This window comes from Sorex araneus, chromosome 3, assembly GCF_027595985.1.
Source record: "Sorex araneus isolate mSorAra2 chromosome 3, mSorAra2.pri, whole genome shotgun sequence".
NCBI classification, from domain to species: domain Eukaryota; kingdom Metazoa; phylum Chordata; class Mammalia; order Eulipotyphla; family Soricidae; genus Sorex; species Sorex araneus.
The window spans coordinates 77,624,809-77,641,568 of record NC_073304.1 but is presented as its reverse complement, the minus strand read 5'-3'; the positions used below and the strand labels follow the sequence as shown (position 1 = coordinate 77,641,568).

General features: G+C 36.8%; 1 protein-coding gene across 1 annotated transcript; it reads right to left on the bottom strand.

Annotated features, from left to right (window-relative positions):
• Positions 1-7,431: 7,431 nt before the first annotated feature.
• On the bottom strand, positions 7,432-8,373 carry LOC101541965 (olfactory receptor 4K14-like). Its single transcript, XM_004609742.3, has one exon. It carries the CDS (start codon positions 8,368-8,370, stop codon positions 7,432-7,434), a length of 939 nt encoding a protein of 312 aa, XP_004609799.1. The 5' UTR covers positions 8,371-8,373.
• Positions 8,374-16,760: the final 8,387 nt, after the last annotated feature.

Genomic DNA, 16,760 nt, shown 5'->3' with positions numbered 1-16,760 from the left:
GTATAGTACGTTCCAGTGTGATCTACAGGAAGATGAACTAAGAACCTCTAAAATAGAAAAAATAATGTAGCATTCAGGTTGCAGAGAACATAGAATGGATAAATATATTCTATTTGCCAAACTGAAATGCCAGCACTGTACAAAGCTTAACTTGAAAATATTTTAAAAAACTAAAGTTGTCCACAGCCTTGATCATCTGACCTTCCTTCCTTCCTTCTTTCCTTCCCTTTACTTAAGTACCACTTTGTCTATTATCCTTTTATTATCCTATTACTTTTTTTAAATGCTGGAATCTGGAAACTTATAAAGTTCCCTAAGTCATATTTATCATGTATGAAATCAATTTCAGTCACTTCAAAACATTTTTAAGATCTGGGGTTCTTGAGGGTTTAAATTATTTTTGATTTCTAATAGCAGCATGTGAATTGCATGATTTTTCTCCAGTCTTGCCAACCAAATGTCAACATGTTAATAAGAAATCATGTCTGAATATATTTTTAAGCTCTCAGTATGTTCAGATACATATATATCTCTCTATATCTATCTATACATATATTTGGCTTTGAGACCACACCTGGCTGTGCTCAGGGCTTACGCTTGGCAGTGCTTAGAGAACCATGTGTGATGCTGGAAGTCAAACTCAGGTTAATGCATTAAATTAGCTGCTGTATTATTTCTCTGGCCCTACTCCATTTTTAGAGACTTGCCATTCTTTTCTGTGAGCTGGTTAGTTTCCCTCTTTTTGTATATATTTTGTATTGAGTTTTCCCATTTTTCTTTTTAGTTTCTCTTCATCAGAAAGCGTTTATCACAAGCAATGTTCAGGACCCAGGGTTCATTCCCGGATATTCTGCCAACCAGGAGAGACAGCATCACAGTGGTTCAATGGTATTTGGGAAAACAAATGCGAAACCACTGATATTCGAAGACTGTAATGCCAGTTAACAAACTTTTGTGGAACATGGCCCTTATCCCTTGATCTCTGCAGCTGAAGTGTGTGGTATATCCTGGTGACAATGATCTCACTATAATTCTACTTACTTTGTTCTATTTTCAAATAAACCTTAACATGAGACCTAATAAACTTCACGTTATTTATTTTAATATTTATGTCTCTCCATTATAGGATGATAAATATTTAATATTTCTTTTCCCTTTCATAAATTTAAAAGAAATACAACTGGTATGTAAACCAAGGTCACTTGGATCCAAAGCCCTCATTATAATTTACTTAGTGACATGGCTTCTTTTTAACAAGACTAAGAAAATAAATAAGATTATTGAAATGAGATATCTTGTTTTAAGATGAATAACTGTGAAAAAATAGATGCAAATGACCACTAACATTATGAAAAAATGTACAGATTTACATAAAATAGTTTAAGTTACATTACTAATTACCTTCAAAGTTATTAGTAGTTTGTCATATAATTTTTGACTGAGTCTTTTCTCAGTTAATTACTTTGACTAAGTGGTGGAAAAAGCATATCCAATAGGAATTAAGAATTACAGGACTAGTTGAAGAGACTGAAAGATTCTATTTTTCACATCCAGTGCATCTGTGACCTTCTGAAATTGTAAATTACAAGCAAGGGCTTGTATATTATGAGTATACTCATAAATATATATTTATGAGTATATTAAACAGCTATTTGGAAAGCAGAGGTTCCAGTGATTAGTTGGCAGAGAAAGCATAATATGTTATAAACACAAATATTTCTTACACACTTTCACACTTTCACACCAACCATCTAGGCATCATGAGTTGTTGTGAAAAAAAAGCTAGAGATTAGACAATGTCTGAAAATGTAAAGGAGAGTTATTGAAAGCAAAAGTCCTAAAATCATATAGTTTGAGATATACTTACCCTGAACCTTGCTTATTTCACTCAGGGAGTGAACATTGGATTCTACCTAAGGTCTGAAATGAAGTTCAGTTAGTTTTCTGCCATGACCAGTGTTGGTGGAAAAGGTACTTCTTTCTGTGGCATGTATAAACTGTAAAGAGTAACCCGTGAGTCTAGAAACTTTCCATCACTGTGTTTTAAATAGATCCAAGTATTTGGAAACATTTTCCCTGTCATAGTCCTCTGGGACTTTTGGTTTCTGAAGAGTTGTAAACAGAACTGTAGTGAACATAGATACACATGCATCTATTTGAATTAATATTTTTCTTGTTTTTGGAACAGATTCCAAGGATTTGTGAGTTTTATTTCTAAAATTTTGAGAATCCTCTATACAGTTTTCTAAAAAGTCTGCACCACACTGCATTTGCACCATACTTTTTTTTTGGGGGGGGGGGCGGAGTGCAAATATATTTTACTTTGCCTTCAAAAAATTCAAGAACTACATGAAAATTAACTCAAATAGATAAGTGTATTTTTTAATGATTCTAAGGAGCTAAAGAAACTTCACTTTTCAGTTTTATTCGATTTGTGATGAATAATCTTTGGAAATTCCAGTCATTTCCATTTTATTCTAGATTAGGTACTATTAGACATTTGATATAAATTATGTATTTGTTCTTTTTTTCCTTTTTTTTTTGCTTTTTGGGTCACACCCGGTGATGCACAGGGGTTACTCCTGGCTCTGCACTCAGGAATTGCTCCTGGTAGTGCTCGGGGGACCATATGGGATGCTGGAAATCAAACTCGGGTTGGCCACGTGCAAGGCAAATGCCCTACGCTTCCAGCCCCCTTATGTATCTTATTCTTTATTTTATTTATTTTTTGCTTTTTGAGGCACACCTGGTGATGTACAGCGGTTACTCCTGTCTCTGCACTCAGGAATTACTACTGGTGGTGCTCAGGGGACTATATGGGATGCTGGGAATCAAACCCAGGTCAGCAAGGCAAATGTCCTATGTGTTGTGCTATTGCTCCAGCCCCTTATTCTTAACATAACACTAGAACATGATAATATTTTATAGAAAAAAACTATATTTTATTCAAGAAGTTGTGTATATTGGGTAAGGCATTTGCTTTTCATGCCATTGACCTGAATTTGGCACCTTGCACCTCATATAGTCCCCGGAGCATCTCTAGGAGTGATTCCTGAGTGCAGCCAGGTGTGACTCTGAGCTTTGGAACTTTAATAAACTACATGGACTGAAGCAATAGCACATCGGGTAGGGCATTTGCCTTGCACGCGGCTGACCTGGGTTCGATTTGTCTGTTCCTCTCAGAGAGTCCGGCAAGCTACCAAAAGTATCCCGCCCACAAGGCAGAGCCTGGCAAGCTACCCGTGGCATATTTGATATGCCATAAACAGTAACAACAAGTCTCATGATGGAGACATTACTGGTGCCTGCTCGAGCAAATCCATGAACAATGAGAGACAGTGCTATAGTGCGATATCCATGTTTAGGGCTAAAGCAACAGTATAGGAATTTAGGTTGCCTGCCTTGTGTTCAGCTGATCTCAGCTTAATACCCAGCATCACTTATGGTCCTCTGAACACAGCTGGGGGTCACTTGTGAGCCAAAAATAGACATGGGGGTGGCTGAAACCACCTTACCTCCCCAGTGCAGAGCTGGGGCCAGAGAGATAGTATAGTAGGTAAGACACTTGCCTAGCACATGGCTGATTTGATTCCTGGCACCCCTTATGGTTCCCTAGCCTACCAGGAGTAATCCTTGAGCACATCTGAGGGTGGCCCCCCAAACAAAAAAATCAAAGATAAAAATAAATTCTAGAGCTTAGTGCAGTTTTCAAAAGTGCTGCCTTCCTTGGTCACTGTTCTATGTTTTGCAACTAGGAGCTCTAGTTTTTTTAAAAATTTATTTTAAAAATAATTTGATTTTAATTTGGAGGGAAGAAAAAATGAATTTATTTAAAGAATTTCACTGAAAGAAATGTTAGGGGAGAGAATGAGAATAGAGATATATGTTAAAGAAAAAACATGGACTTCTCCAGAGTGGAAAAAGCCTTTAAATTTTAATTAGTTTTGTGTTGAAGTATCATAGAAGCTCCAGTTTTGAACATAGGCATTATATGGTCCCCAAGCACCACCAAAAGTGTCCCCTAAGCACTGTACCAAGAGTGGCCCAGAGTATTCCTCAGTGTTCCCTCCATTACTCCCTTCCTCCTACCCAAACAGATGACTTAACAGGTCCAGAAGTGAAATGAATCAACTCTTCAGTAACAGCTCCTGTTTGACGCTTTCTCTCCCTCAGTATAGAGGATAATTAGCTTTAAGGAAATATAACTACATACAACTACATAGGATTTCATATAAACAGTAGACTGAAAATTAAAAATTTGGACTCAAATATGCAGTCAGTTTTACTTATGTTAACTATAAATTTACTTCTAGAAGTAAAATTTTTCAGCTTTGTGGATCCAATTTATTCAATATTATGGTTACATATTGCTGTTATGGTTATTCCTGTGATTATTGTCCTGAAGGACTGTAGTGGGGATTATATTCCCATTGGGACGAAATGTAAGTATGCATATGGTTGGTTGAAAGCACAGATCCACATTTACTCATGAACAGTGACTAAATTTTTGGTTTGAAGGATATAAACTAGGATTAATAGAATTAAAAGCCTAGGGGCAAAATAATTCTTGGGGAAGAATTTTGTTGATAGATCTCTCTGAATGGAGACAGTTTATGAAAATATAAGTATTCCATGTGAATGCTTACCTAGGCAACCCCTGTTGAGGAAGCTTTGATATTCAGGTAAATAAATGATATGTTTTCTGCATATTAACCCCCTTTTCTAGCCACCTTACTGCTTGCTGAATTGGATCCTAAAGAAGAATTATGAGGATTGATGATCTTGTATTGGTGTGTTGTAGAATAACATTGAGCATAGAGTAGGTGAATTTGCAGGGATTTTCAAGCCAGCCATGGAAAAGTCAAGAACAGCCACTCTTCCCTATTTGGTTCTGAAAACCCTGTGTCCTGAATCTAGCCAATCTGCTGCAAACATACGAAAAGACCAGGTCATCCGTGGCCACTGTGAAAACTACAGTCAAATGTCTCTCTAATTCCTCAACTAAAAAAATGAGTATAAAAATGTTCATATAACCCAAATTCTTAATTTGCATTTGTTCAAACCTAGAATGGTTCCTGCTGCATTTAAAAAAAATGCATTTGGTTGTTCAGCCAGGATGTTAGGAACTTTTATATATGCCTGACAAACACTATTTTTACCTCCACTTTTGGAGCCATAATTTGTAATGCTCAGGGTTTAGTTCTGGCTCAGCACCTAGGGATCATGTTTGGCATGTTAAGGGGACCATATGTGGTATTGGGACTGAGCCCAGCTAATAATACATGCAAAGCAAATGATCTACCTCTGTACTATAGCTCCCTGGCTCTCTCTCTCTTTTTGTTTTTTCCTCCCTCCCTCCCTCCTTCCCTCCCTCCCTCCCTCCCTCCATCCCTCCCTCCCTCCCTCCCTCCCTCCCTCCCTTCCTTCCTTCCTTCCTTCCTTCCTTCCTTCCTTCCTTCCTTCCTTCCTTCCTTCCTTCCTTCCTTCCTTCCTTCCTTCCTTCCTTCCTTCCTTCCTTCCTTCCTTCCTTCCTTCCTTCCTTCTTCCCTCCCTCCCTCCCTTTCTTTCTCTTTTTGCCACTTTACAAATTACTCATATATGTTTTGCTTTATCGGCAGTAACTTGGCTGTTCCAACTGCATATAAATTGAAAAACAACCTTTAGGGGTGGAGGAATAGTAAGAAGACTAAGGAAGCAGTTAACAGAACTTTGTACTGGCTTCCTTTTTGGATAGACCTCAATTTTCACCCTGATAATTAGGGCAGGAGGCATAGTACAAGAGGTCATGTACTACCTTTGTATGTGCCCAACCTCTAGAGGGACTCCTGAGCACAGGGCTAGAAATGAACTGCTGAATGTTTCCATATCCCCTCCCACGACACAAAGATCTCTGAAAAAGTTTCCTTTTTCTTCCTCCGTGTAGCCGTAGTATTTTATTTTAGTTAACAACATCATGGAATTCCTCACAAAACTTGGTCTACCTATGATAAACATATTTAAGGTCAAGACCCCAACATGGCCAATTTTACTATGGGAATTTGCCCTTTTCATCATGTAGGAAGTAGAATTTTACCTCTTTGAATGCCACTTTGTTATTTTTAATTGGAAAAAATATGAATAGTATTTAAAGTAATACACAGAATTAATGGCATGAAGTTAGGTACTAAAGGATAAGTGTACTATTTTCAGTCTCTCATTTTTGCTATCCTATTCCCGTATTAAGAAAAATAACTGCATATATGCAAAATTTTTATTTTGAAGATTTTAACATTGATTTTTGGCCACTGAGTTTTAATCCAAACATAATTAGGAAGAAAGAAGTTAAATGTTATAATTTAAAGCATTCAGAAACTTCCTAATTATTAAAATTATAAAATACACTGTAATAAACACACTTAATGAGTAAAAATGTCCTTTTTATATTTATTAAAATAAACTTGTTAGCTATTTATTATCAATTTATCACTAACATAAGTACTGAAGAAGTAGAAATTGTTCAGGTAAGGAATAGGCCTTGCTTTTAAGGAACTTACATTTCAAGACTTTTGCACTAATGGCTAATAATTATTCAAGCACAAATGCTAGTTCTTGAGATTAAAATGACCAAAGGAAAGATGATACTTAATTTTTTATTTTTTACTTTTATTTAATTAACAAAAATCAGACATTGAGTGACATCTGCTGTTATTTCATATATACTTTACTACTGTTATTTTATTTTCTCTACAACTGCCTCCTATTTATATTAGGGTAGAAAGTTAAGTGAAAGAAGAATGAATAATTTATTTTTTTCTTGACAAAAGGTTAGCAGAGAAAGGTTTGATATTATAGGAATAGTTTATAAATGGAGTTAAGATGAAATGCAAGAGATATTATTGAGATACAACACATTAGGATGAGGGAATGGCTTCACAGAATAAATTTTAGGGTCTTATTTAACATTGTTAAAGTTATAAGATGACCACTAGATAATTGCCTCCAATATGGATCATTAGTGTTTGGATTTTAGAGAAAATTTTCATTATTTCAATAATTAACTGTACCTTATGGTGATTCATTTAAAAAAATTAATTAAAGAAAAAGAAAAGAAATATTGGGGTTGGAGTGATAGCACAGTGGGTAGGGCATTTAAATGCCTTGCACACGGCCAATCTGGGTTCAATTCCCAGCATCCCACATGGTCCCCTAGCACCGCCAGGAGTAATTCCTGAGTGCAGAGCCAGGATTAATCCCTGAGCATCGCTGGGTGTGACCCAAAAAGCAAAAAAAAAAAAAAAAAAAGTTGAAATCCCTTAAATATATCAGCCTGTTTCCTGTACTTGAAGGCAGGCATAATGTGTGTCTATAATCTGAGTGCATAGACTTTTCAACCTATTTTCATAAAAGAAGTGTAATGTAAATTTAAAAAGCTTAAAATGAGGCTTTTCTACATTAAATATTTCTCTTGGAATGCATATAGTTGCCCTTGAATCTCTTCATAGCATTTTTAATCTCCTTATTCCTCAGGGTATAAATGGCTGGATTTAGTAGAGGTGTGATAACAGAATAAAAGACAGCAAGAAATTTGTCCACCCAAGTAATGCTCAGTGGCCACACATAGATAAAGATACAGGGTCCAAAGAAAAGCATCACCACTGTGATGTGGGCAGTACAAGTGGAGAGTGCCTTAGATGCACCGGTTTTAGAGTTTTGGTGTACAGTGAGAAGAATATATGTGTACGATATCAGCAACAGTATAAAGCAGGTCATAGCCAGTATTCCGCTGTCAGCATTCATTAATATTCCTAAGTTATATGAATCTATGCAAGCAAGTTTGATTACTAGTGGTATATCACAGAAGAAGCTGTCTATTTCCTTGGGGCCACAAAAGGGCAGCTGCACAATCACAACCATTTGGCTCATGGCATGCACAAAGCCAATGGTCCAGGAAATCATCACCAACCCAATGCACTTTTGAAGGCTCATAATAGTAGAATAGTGGAGTGGTTTACAGATTGCTACATACCGGTCATAGGCCATTACTACCAGCAGCACCATTTCACCCCCTCCAACAAAATGCACAAAGAGGATCTGGCACATGCAGCCTCCAAAAGAAATAGTCTTGTTCTCTCTGAGAAAATCTGTGATCATTTTAGGAGTTGTGACTGATGAAAGCAACATATCGACAAAGGACAGGTTGGCCAATAAGAAGTACATGGGGGAGTGAAGATGAAGGTCAGTGATGATTAAGATCACGATGACAATATTTCCAGAAACAATGATCAAGTAAAGGGTAAAAAATATCATTAAGAACAACATCTGCACGTTCCACGAATGGCAAAGTCCCAGAAGTACAAATTCTGACACTATAGAGAGATTTCCTGTTTTCATTTTATTCAGTGTGTCCTCTAAAATAACCTAGAGAGAAGGAAAGATAGGAGATTGGAAAAAGACAAAGTTTTAGAAATTTTATGAGCCTCTATATCTAAAAGTCAAAGTATAACAGAAAAGACAAATATTGGTAAAATACAGATACTCCAAGAAAAGCTAAGTTCCTTTATTGACTTCCTAAGAAAATCCTGAGCTGGATTCTTACAGACTTAGCTTTCCTAAGCAGGAGACCTAAACTTAAAATTAAATATAAAATGGTTATTGTGTCACTGGAAACTAGCTTCCATCCACTGCTCCTATAAAAAGAATCTGGATGGTGTATAAACAATAGTATCAGATCAAATAATTAAAACACAAGCCATCTACTCAGGAAGATGGTGGTGAACTGATTTTGTAATCTGTAACATGTAATATAAGATTATAGCACAGCGGTTGGGCTTTCACCTTTCACTCTGCCAACCCGTGTTTGATTCCTCCGCCCCTCTCGGAGAGCCCAGCAAGCTATCGAGAGTATTGAGCCTGCACGGCAGAGCCTGGCAAGCTACCCGTGTGTATTGGATATGCCAAAAACAGTAACAATAAGTCTCTCAAGGAGAGATGTTACTGGTGCCCGCTCAAACAAATCGATGAGCAACGGGATGACAGTGATACAGTGACAGTGATTATTTATGTATTATACACAATATTCATTGTGTATTTAAGCCTCAGCTGAACCTCTTCTGTCAGGCATGTAAAATAAACATTTAGTTTATCATCCTGAAATGCACCTTGAAATTTGTAGAACTTAAATAGAAGGCTAATAATGATTTGAATGCAAAATCAGGTGCATAATTTATCGGCATGTAATATCTACAATAAATAGAATTTATTTTGTAAGAAACCATATAAGAAAAATATTATTAGAGAGTTGTGTAAGGGATTAACCAATGTGAAAAATGAGAATCAGAATCCGATTTTGTAAATTCTGAATATAAGAATTTAAAAGTCAAGCTTATCAGTAAGAAATATTTACCTTCACTTATATCAATGGAGCCTGGCAAACTACCGAGAGTACCTCACCCAAACGGCAGAGCCTGGCAGGCTACCCATGGCACATTCGATATGCCAAAAATAGTAACAACAAATCTCACAATGGAGACATTACTGGTGCCTGTTTGAGCAAATTGATGAGCAATGGGATGACAGTGATACAGTGATACAGTGATATATCAATAGATGCTAATAAGTCCTTATGTTTAAAAATACTGGCACAGGGGCTGGAACAATACTACAGCAGATGGAGTGCTTGCCTTATACGAAGCTCACCTGGATTTGATCAGTGGTCTCCTGAGCCCACCAGAAGGGATACCTCTGCAGAGTTAGCAGTGAGCTCTGAGATCCACCAGATGTGATCCCCAAACCAAAACTAAAATAACATATTGACATGTATATGTATGTGTAAATTTTTCTATGATGAGGAAAATATAGATGTAAACAAGTACATTTTCCTAGTACTTGCTGAGTGAACATGAGGTTAAAACTTTAGAGTATCAATTATCCTCCCCTAAATATACTGAAGGTTTTTGTTTATTTTTTCAAAAGTAAATTGATAATTATTTTTAAGCTGGAAGGAGGGAAGATAATTACATATTTCTTTATTTTTTCTCCAGGCTTTGATTTTTTTTCTGTATCTCATCTTTTATTCTTTAAAATCTCAAGGGTCATATCAAGGAGGGCAGGAGAACAATGAAAACCATTGGCTCATATTAAGCATAAATTTCACTTTTTTATACTGAGAGCATAGATGTGCATATTAAGAGTGGAAGAAAGGTTTTAAAAAGAATTAGGTAAACTGTGCTTTTGCTATGAAAAGGGAGCATAGAATGATAGTTTCACAAATTATGAATGAACTTGCTAAAAGTTTAAGAAAAATATCCTGATATTACACCAAATAAAGATATGTCCCTTGAGAAACGATAATAATTTGATCTTTTCTTTGATATTAGTTTTTGTTAAGATAAATCTTTTCCAGATGAGTTTCCAATAACTAGTTTATATCTGTTGGAATAAGTTATAGCTAATATTATGCACTGTTGCACGCCCATTGTTCATCGATTTGCTCGAGCCGGCACCAGTAGCGTCTCCATTGTGAGACTTGTTGTTACTGTTTTTGGCATATCGAATACACCACAAGTAGCTTGCCAGGCTCTGCTGTGCGGGCAGAATATTCTCTGTAGCTTGCCAGGCTCTCTGAGAAGGATAGAGGAATCAAACCCTGGTCATCCGATTGCAAGACAAACACCCTACCCGCTGTGCTATCCCTCCAGTCCCACTGAATACTTACAGAAATATTTTATTCAGTTTTTCTATCAGGTTATTCTTGGGAAAGTTAGTAACTTTTTTAGTGGTATAAATTATTATAACTAAGAGAAAAGCAGGTTTGACTGTCTTTATGGAGAGGAAGATGAAAGATGAAAATATACATTCTTGGGAAATGACTTACCAGTAAGAAATCACATTTCAAAATCAGTTTTAAAATTGTTCTTATATTTCATAATATAGAATTAGCTACATTAATTCCCAGTACTGATCTAATATTCAGAAGATTTTTATAAATAACCATGAACTTTTATAATTAATCAAATTTTGAAAGAAATCCAACTGGTTACTTCTTGATTTTTTTTTTTTTACCTTGAAGTAAGCCTGTTTCTGTTCCTGCTTCTTTGTCTGTGAGGAGAGAGCACTCAGCATGTCTTGTGGAGATTAGTCAGGAAATAGACAAAAAATATGCAGACTTTTTTGGGTACTGGATGCACATGTAGTCAATATTAGTTGTTCCCTTCTTTATGCATTAAAATGCAGTATAAGGGGGTAAGGGTTTTAGAACTGACTTCAACAATCTTTAGTGGGAATGGATTACTTGTGGAATTAAAATATATGAAATAGCCTTTCTACTACTAATACCTACTATTTAGACTTTAAAAAAAATTGCAAAGCACATACTTAACCACCCTAAGGGCTATGCATTTGCAAATGAAGTATCAGTTGTGCCGCTTGACTTCTAGAAGCAGAACTCCTTTTCACCTTTACAGTTTTCTGTTAAAGTATTCTTGGATTTCTTACCTGTAACTTGGAGAATTTTCTTAATTGAAGATGCTGAGAATTTGGGGGTTAGTGAAGTTGTGAAATGAAATGAAAGAAGACATATTACACATGTCTTTTGGAAATAACAAAATACAGTGACACACTTTTAAACCTCTATCTGTGATGTATTTACTTTGTCATTAAAAACTTCTAAAACCTTAAGATTCCTAACATTTTAAATATTTAAGGAGAAATATGCATGGGTATAATTTTTCCAGTTGTCTGAAATATACCTTGTGATTACACAGAGACATAGTTCAATCTAATTTATGAAGCTATCTTTTCCTCACTTTTATTTAATTAGTTTTAATTAAATACAGCTCTTTCCATAGCAATCAAACTTGATAGCTTCTATCTCTGTGCTTACAGTTTTCTTAGAATACATTAATCTTTCTGATATGAAACTTTACCTTTGTAAAATGCAGGGACAAGTTGAGCCAGAATGGCTGGAGATGGCTAATATCTTGTAGTTGTCAAAAGCATGGGATCTCCCAAAGCGGAAGCAGGACCATGACAGACACATACCATTAAGAAGGTAGGTACACTGTGGTTAAAGAGACAGCAGAAATTCCAACAGAATGAAGGAGAAAATGGTGACTCTCCTCTTTGAAGTTCAGAAACTAAAGAGGCCATACACCCGTTGCAAGCATGTAGACATGCATGAAACAACCACATAAAAACAGTTACTAATTTTATGTGACAGTGACAAGGAACATTCCTGGTTACATAAATAACTTACTAAGTACAAGTTTTCTCTAAGACCAGACTATATTTCATTCTTCTAAGGTGTGTTTAGAAGGATTTCTGTTGTTGAGTGCAGATGTTATCTATGGTAGTGCTCTTCTCAGTCTGACATATATTCAACAATGAAAGAAATCTCTTGGGTGAGATTTTCCTATTCTATGTTTTGGACTGAATAAAAATCAGAAAAAGAATCTACAATCGACATCTCTTGGGAACTTATTTCTCGAGAGTGATGGATTTTCATATTCTGGAAATAATAACATAAGAAAAGTCAGAGTTGCTAAGAATTAAACATTTAATAAGATTTAAAATTCTTTTTCACTTACCCCCTAAGGATGGAGGAGCTGATTTTTGAAGATGTCTTTAACTAAATATACTTGGTCAAATTTTAGTAAATTAATTGTAGTGTAAGAGAAGCTATATTATGGTCATTGTGATATATGACTGACAAAAATTTCTGTTAATATTGGGGGTTCCCTAATGCTTTTCTGCATTTTCTAAGTGGGCAGGTAATCATAATAGTCAACTTAATATTCTCTGTGATTACCTGGAGTTTTGACATCTGTCCCACTGAGTGTTAGATTATAAGATACCTAATATGTTTAGAAAAAGGCACTGGTATTAATTCTAAATACATAAATTTAGAGATTTTATGTTTTAAATACCTATTAAGTTATAGAAAATATATAACAAACTGCACATATTTAAAAAATAGCATTTCATCAGTTTTAGCTTACACTGTTGACTAGGAATCATGATCACAGTAGAGTAAACCTAGAGAGCATGCCCACAGTAAGTGTAGAGAGCATGCCCAACAGCCCCCAGATAGTCATGAGTTCCTTCCTAATTCCTCTTTCCCAAGACTCAGTAATCCTCCTTCCTCAAATTCTATATTCTATTCCCGTGCATTAGTTCAAATTTTCTAGTTTCATACAACTTACTTAAATAACATATACTTCTATTTTGTTGTTTGTCTTTTGTTAGCTTTTATTTGGGGCCATACTGGGCAGTGCTCAGGGCTCATTCTTGGCTCTGCACTCAGGGATCACTCACTCCTACTTGGCTCAGAAGACTGTATTGGGTACCAGGGATCCGACTGAATTTGATGCCTGCAAGGCAAGCATTCTACCTGCTGTACTATCACTCTGGCCCTGCATATACTCCTTTAAAAAAATCCGATTCTTTCATTCTGCTTATTTTGGTCATTGTTATGATTATAACAGTAACTTGTTCCTTTTTATTATTGAGTAGTTTTCCATAGCATATGTTGCTTGAAGGAACAAGCATTATCTGACTTCCTTCATCCTCATGCATGAAGGAACCGACAGAGGAACCCAGGTGTGCAGGACCAGGGGCCGAGATCTCCAAGGCTGCTTGGATCAGAATTGGGCCTCTTCACCCACCCAGATCCCCCATTTTCCAGTAGCCAGGAAGTCACACCTAAAGCCCCCGCCCCCCTGCCATGTAATCCCATAAATGGCCAACATCCAGAGACTATAAAACCAAGCTCCCAGAAGAGAGTGATGCAGAGTCTCTGGCTCCCCGTAACTGGTTGTTTTCACTGGGGTCCCTCGGAGGGAGGTGGGTTGAGTTTTCCTCCTCACTCTGAGCAGAGTCCTGGCAGTTGAAAACCTCCGGAACCCAGCTGCAACCATGCTCAAGGCCACTCTCCACACGTTTGGATGAGCTTCATGCATAAAGGAACCAGAAGATGAATCCAGGTGTGCGGGACCTGGGCCGAGATATCTGAGGCTGCATAGATTGAGACTGGGCATCTTCCACTCAGATTCCCCATTTTCCAGTAGCTAGGCAGTCACACCCAGAAACTGCCCCCAGCATCGTGTAGCTTTATAGCTATACACCTAATTCTGTGTGTACTCCCTGTGTACTCCCATCAACGACCAACATCCAGAGACTATAAAACCAAGCTCCCAGAAGCATGAACATGACATCTGATAGCCTAGTTCTCCCTCTTGGAGAACCTGGCAAGCTACTGAGAGTTTACTGCCCGCACAGGGGAGAGCCTGGCAAGCTCCTTGTGGCGTATTAATATGCCAAATACAGTAACAATGATGGGTCTCATTCCCCTGACCCTGAAGAGCTTCTAATGCGGCACTATTGGGAAGGATGAGTAAAGAGAGGCTGCTAAAATCTCAGGGCTAGTATGAATGGAGACATTACTGGGCCTGCTCAAGCAAATCGATGATCAACGGGATGACAGTGATACAGTGATGTTGCTTAGGTTAAAAAAATAGATTTATGTACTAAAAAAATTTCAGCTTATTTACAGTTTGAGTTATTATGAAAAAACTATTCTGAGCACTGTCATCCCATTGTTCATTAATTTGTTTGAGTGGACACCAGTAACATTTCTCGATTGTGAGACTTATTTGTTACTGTTTTTGGCACATCCAATATGCTACGGATAGCTTGCCAGGCTGTGCCGTGTGGGCAGGATGCTCTTGGTAGCTTGCCGCGCTCTCTGAGAGAGATGCAGGAATCGAACCCAGGTCGACCACATGCAAGGCAAATGTCCTACCCACTCTGCTATTGCTTCAGCCCTAGCTTTTACAGTAATTCTTAGCATTAGTGTAAAAGTTTCTGTTCTTGGTACCTAAGAATAGCTGGAGGATACTGAAAAGGGATGAACATGCTGTACTTGGGACTGAACTGTTTGTATCTCAATGCAAGTTATACGCTCTACTATTTGAGATACATAACAGCCCAAATTATTTTAAATATTTTGGGAATTTTATTATGGACCAGAATATACTTTTGCTCGGTAAATGTTAGGTGTACACTTCAAAGGAATGAGTATTCGGATATATTTGGTAAAATGTCCTTGAAATGACAGTTATGGCAAAATGATTCATAGTGTTGGTAAGGTCTGCTGCATTTCTGATTTTTTAATAAACTTGTTCAATAAATTATTGAAAGAAGGATATTTAACTCTAGAAACACAGTTTTATTATTTCACCTTAATCTCAATAGTTTTTGCTATTTTTTTCTGCTTTAAGTTGGTTTTATGTTTTTTCCAAATTATTTACTTATTTAAATGGGTAACTGAGAGATACGCAATTAAAAAGTTCTTCATGATAGGGTTTCAAAGGTGTTCATGACTGGGTTTTAATCATATAATATTTCAACGTCCTTCCCTTCTCCAGTGTACATTTCCCACCACTAATGTCCCCCAGTTTCTTTCCCACTGCCCCCTCCCCCGACTAGCCTACCTCTATTCAAGCTCTTTTCTCCTCTCTCTCTCTCTCTCTCTCTCTCTCTCTCTTTCTCTCTCTCACTCACATGCTCTCTCCCTCGCTTGCTCTTACTCTCACACTGAGTCTCAGTCATTTTTCCTTTTGGGCATTATAATTATAACTATAGCTTGCAATACAAGTACTAAAAATTTATCATGTTTATTTCTTTGCCTATTTCCAGCATTCAGTTCTTGTCCAGAGTGATCATTTCCAGCTATCACTGTCATAGAAAACTTCTCTATCCTAATTTCCTTTCCCCTTCCATCACTTGTAGCAAGCTTCTAATCATGGGCCAGTATTCCTGGTCCTTGTTTCTACTCTCCTTGGGTATTAGTCTACTATGGTTTTTAATATCCCACAGCTGAATACAATCTTCTATGTCTGTCCCTCTCCTGACTCATTTTACTCAGGTTGATCCTCTCCATGTCCATCTAATTATAAGCAAATTTCGTGACTTCAATTTTTTTTCTAGTAGATGCATAGTATTCCACTGTGTAGATTTACTATAGTTTTTATAGCAGTCATCTTCTCAGGCACTCCTGTTGTTTCTCGAATTTGACTATTATAACAAGTTCTGTAATGGACATAGTAGTGAAGATGGCATTTTTGAAATATGTTTTTGGTCCCCTGCATTATATTCCGAGAAGGGGTACTGCTAGATTGATAAGTTCAATTTCTAGTTTTATGAGGAATGCCCATGTTGTTTTCCTATAGGGCTGGACCAGGTGGCATTCTAACCAGCAATGAAAGAGTCCCATTCTCCCCACGTTCTTGCCAGTATTGGTTGTTCTTGTTCTTTTTGATGTGAAGGTGTCTGTAACATGAGATGATATATCATTTTCCTTTTGATTTTCATCTCCCTGATGATTAGTGATATAGAACATTCTGTTTGTGTGTTTTTGGTTATTAGTATTTCTTCTTTGAGCATGTTTCTGTTCATTTCTTACCTCCATTTTTGATGGGGTTGGATTGTTACAAGAAAATTTTTTTGTTAAGTTTACCAGTGCCTTATATATTTTTGATATTAGCTCCTTATCAGATGAGTACTGGGTAAATAATTTTTCCCATTTCATGGGCTGTCTCTGTATCTTGGTCACCATTTTTTTCTAGGTACAGAGGCTTCTTATTTGAATGTAGTCCCTTTCTTTATCTTTGCTTCTACTTGCTTGGTGAGTGGTGTTTCATCTTTGAAGATGCCTTCAGCTTTAATTTCATGTAGATTACTGCTTATATTTTCCTCTATATACTTTATGGATTCAGATATGATTG